Genomic DNA, 4,100 nt, shown 5'->3' with positions numbered 1-4,100 from the left:
AAACATAGTTGGTAAATATAATCGTTTTCTTTTATTTAAACTAGTTTACCCTTGCTTTTCTGTTGTCTGTTTTTGTATGTTTTCTCTTTTGCGATGATCGATTGGTGTGAGCTTAGGAAGACATTTGTTTCAGTTACTTCAGCGATAGGTGATCGAGGGGATTCAGTATAGAAGTTGGACGAATCTACAGGTGTAGATATTGTCTTTCGTAGGTTTTTTTCTTATAGTATTTAATTTATCATATATGTAATATTCATTTTAGTAGTATTTTGTTATTAAAAATGGGATGTTAGAAATGAATATAAAGAAGCTATGTTTCTAAAGATAAAAATTCAATTTTTATAATTACCTTCTACCGACTTTTCACTCTGCCCTCAGTTTCTTACAGTAGCAGGCAGGGTTAAGGTTGGTGTGTATCTCAGTTTCTATCAAGTTAACCCAATCAGTTAACAAAATTTGGCAGGTCAATGACCAAAAACAAAATGCAACCAAAAAGGCCGAGTCACTTGCAGAGGGAAGAATAATCACAAATTTATTCAGGACAATTGTCTTAGATATAGACATTATCCTTACCATTTATCCCTCAGCAGTAACTTTCCAGAACACAGGTAAACAATACCACAGAAGATTACATATGACTCTAGCTACGATATAACAGAATCTTGATGTCACTAAAAATTGCTTGAATTCAGATTTATAAGAAGCTGATGCTCATATTCAATCTTGATGCCACTGTTCTTGGATCTTAGAAACCATGAAGCTTGATATGTTCTTTCTTCACTATGCCAGCCTGTTTGTAACATCACAGACGAATTTAGATACAATCACAATACTATTTTGGAAAATGCTTTTTTATTTTGCACCAGTTGTCAATTTAAAGATATTTTGGTCATCAAAAAAAGTTAACTTTTGTATTTGTAAAGAAAAGAAATGTAAAGTGTCTGTAAAATTTTGCTGGGTGTCTCTACCTGCACAAGGAAAGTAGAAACATTCTTTCTTTGATCTCCCTGAAGTTGTATAACCTACATATGATACATATGATAAGAATGATGAGAGATGATGCAACCAATGGCATTTGTCGAAAATCATGTAACATAAGAGGAATTTTTTTATGAACAGAAACACACAAACCTGGCCCAACTCAGGGTCTTGAACAACAGTACCATTGCAGCAGAATTCTTTCTTCAGGTCTTTGAGTATTTTGCTGTAGCTATACTCTTTCTTTAATCCTTGAACAGTTGTTAGGCTTTTCCTTCCGTTACGTTGTTGTACACGAACATGAACATACTCTTTCGTCCCAGCACCTGAGTCCTCAGCATTTGCCTCAGCAAAGGGATCTATGTTTCAATTTTCAAACCACATCAGAGAGCAAACCATTGATAAAGTGCTGCGTTCTGGTTTCAGACTAAGGCTTTATTCACTTAAATGAATTTCGGAGAAAGTGATTAAATGGATTTGAAAGAATTTGAAGATAAATTTTTTGTTATTTATTTGAATAGATTTGGAGCTAACCGAGAGTGGATTTGAAAGTAAAGTTTGTGAGAATTAGTATAAGATTTGATTGATATGACAGATTAAAAAATTTTACTTCCAAATTCACTCTCACTTACTTCCAAATCCACTCAAATAAAACAAAAAGTTTACTCCAAATTCTCTCAAATTCATTCAATCACACTCTCCTAAATTCATTCATGGAAACAAAGTGTAACAGAATATCTTTATGCCATAAAAAGTATATATATATATATATATATATATATATATATATATGAACAAGGATATTCAACACCCACCAAAAGCACTTGGGATGTTTGTTTCGAATTCAGACATGAAAGTTGCCCTTGGTTACTTGTAACAAGCAAAGTCCTTCTGATGTAATTAATCAACAAGCACTGGAAACAGAAATTAGATATACTACAAGTCAGATATGAGATTTGATGTTTGACATTTTCGATGATGCTACTCTTGTGTTTATGCTCACTGCTAATTCTCATCCGACAAAATATGAACAAGAAAGACAGCAACTTTTATCACCTTACCACCGCACCTTAGAATTCTCAAATTATGGTCTCATGAGTACGACATTTGCATCCGAAAACACAAATTTGTTTATTTCACCATCATCAATAGTAAAAAGGCCAATATAAAATAGGCCAGAAAGGGAGGGAAGTTATGAGATCTGCATAATTCTGTGCACATAATCATCAATAAAAACACAACTATGACAATGTATCAACTACCAAATTAAGATTAGTCTGATGAAAGATGTCCTTGGAATGTATACACGTATAGATACATGCATACATACAAAGAAAAGACACATTACACACGTAAATACCGTGCATATAAAGAGAAGAACCATTTAGCTTTGTAATAACTAGAATGTATCAAAAGTTTAAAGCATCATTCACAAGCCATTTCTTTCACCAAAAGTCTAAAGAAACACAGAAAAACAAAACCATGACAATAATGCCAAATAAATTGAACCCCAACTGAAAACAGGTGTAAGATTGACTAACTCAACAAAAGAATGATACTGTTATCATGATCATGCAAATCACAAATACAAAAGAAACCATCTTCAAATCCTGTTAAAACAGGGTCACGTTAAGAAAGAACTAACATCACAATCCGAATGAAAAATTAATATCTGGGCATTAAAGAAACTTTTTCGAAAAAAACGAGGGGTTAATTACGAACTTCCGTTGCGTACGTAAAACGCGGAATGAATGAAACAAACCCAGTAAGCAATGATAAAATAAATAGAGCGATCAGAAGAATAAAATGAAAAGGAAACAGGGAATAATGCAGAAAAGGTAAAATAATGATGAAAAACGAAATACCTAACACTTGCGAGAAAGGAAGAAAGAAGAAAGGAGCAAGGAAGGAAGGAAATAACGAAAAACGTGAGAGAAATAGGAACAATAGGTGGGTCAAGTTTATATATAGAACGATTTAAGATACGAGAAAAGTGCTCCCAACCACCTAATTGGTTACCCAATTTCATTGTCGAAATTCAGATAATCTTTTCACCTCATATAATATAATATATTATTATTTTTAATAAGGATTTTAATATTATTTCACTTCAAAATGTTACTTTAATTGTAATTTATTTTTACTTTAAAGTATATATCAATGTGTTCCTATGTGTTTTAAAAAATGTATAACCATAAAAAAATCATAGTTATTTACTTTAAAGATTCTCTTTTTTCCATGTAACATTTTTCTCATCACTACATATCTCTTTATATTCTTAAAAGTGACTACGGAATAGTGATATCTCTTTATATTCTTAACAATGACTATGAAGGCCAGCAGAGGTTGATGATTTAGTAGTAGAAGTTCAAATAGACATGGAGAGAAGTTTAAGGTTTAGGTCCTTTGTGTATATAACGACACATTCGACCAATTCATCGATTATAATAAGTATTCTTTTTGGTCGCTCACGAGGAAGAGGGATGTACAATGAAGGATGCCTCAAAAGCCTATGCAACTAAGGGTGAAAGGCATAGTTGAGGTCGAGTTTCATGGCTTCTGTGATGTGACGGCAAATAAGTTTTTTCTAATGTCGAGAAAAATGTTAAGATATCACAAAAATACTTTTCAAATATTAAAAGCTTAGTGTCTATGTGAGGTTTAAAGATAATTAGTCTAAAGTCTTACGATTGTCATATCTTAATGCAACAATTGTTATCGGTAGTAATTTTACATAATTTTACCCAAAAATGTTAGGCAAACTATAATTTGTTTGTGTTTATTCTTCTCTTCAATTTGTAGTAAAATCATTGACTTGGTAAGTGATCCTTCCTCTTCCTCCATCTACACCCAATAGTCCATACTATTTATTTTGATTTTTGTTCCATATAAAAGTTGTAATAACTTTTTATCTTGATTGTTTCCCACACCAACTTAGCTATTCCCCAAGCTAAATTTTAAACCTAGATGTTATGTTCTCAATCCCTCCTCTCTATTATAGTTCTACCTTGACAATTGAAGATTATCTACAACCTTAGGAACTTGTAACATAAAGGTGTTCCTCCTTCCCATTTGTCTTTCCAGAATAAGATTTTATTCTCTTCTCTTACTTTATAATCAAA

At 32.2% G+C, this 4,100-nt stretch overlaps 1 protein-coding gene across 2 annotated transcripts; it reads right to left on the bottom strand.

Annotated features, from left to right (window-relative positions):
- Nucleotides 1–358: 358 nt before the first annotated feature.
- Nucleotides 359–2,938, bottom strand: LOC108339910 (protein translation factor SUI1 homolog). 2 transcript variants are annotated; one of them, XM_017577138.2, is made up of 5 exons: nt 2,844–2,938; nt 1,794–1,892; nt 1,132–1,337; nt 969–1,022; nt 359–790 (listed from the first exon to the last, which is right to left on the bottom strand). In XM_017577138.2, the coding sequence occupies exons 2-5, from the start codon at nt 1,828–1,830 to the stop codon at nt 746–748; spliced, it is 342 nt and encodes a 113-aa protein (XP_017432627.1). In that variant the 5' UTR covers nt 1,831–1,892; nt 2,844–2,938; the 3' UTR covers nt 359–745. The 2 variants fall into 2 exon arrangements, with proteins under 2 accessions (XP_017432627.1, XP_017432628.1); XM_017577139.2 differs by lacking the exon at nt 2,844–2,938 and having other exon boundaries at nt 1,794–2,817.
- Nucleotides 2,939–4,100: the final 1,162 nt, after the last annotated feature.

This window comes from Vigna angularis, chromosome 5 (assembly GCF_016808095.1).
Source record: "Vigna angularis cultivar LongXiaoDou No.4 chromosome 5, ASM1680809v1, whole genome shotgun sequence".
NCBI lineage: Eukaryota > Viridiplantae > Streptophyta > Magnoliopsida > Fabales > Fabaceae > Vigna > Vigna angularis.
Note: the sequence above shows the minus strand (reverse complement) of the source record. Positions and strands in the feature narration are given on the sequence as shown.

What these genes read in the sequence shown, in the direction of transcription:
- LOC108339910 (XM_017577138.2), bottom strand. Translation starts at nt 1,830, where the DNA reads ATGTCTGAATTCGAAACAAACATCCCAAGTGCTTTTG. An exon ending in AAGACCCTGAGTTGGGCCAG is followed by an intron (nt 1,023 to 1,131) that starts GTTTGTGTGTTT and finishes TATCATATGTAG; the next exon opens with GTTATACAACTTCAGGGAGA. An exon ending in TTTCTACTTTCCTTGTGCAG is followed by an intron (nt 791 to 968) that starts GTAGAGACACCC and finishes TGTTACAAACAG; the next exon opens with GCTGGCATAGTGAAGAAAGA.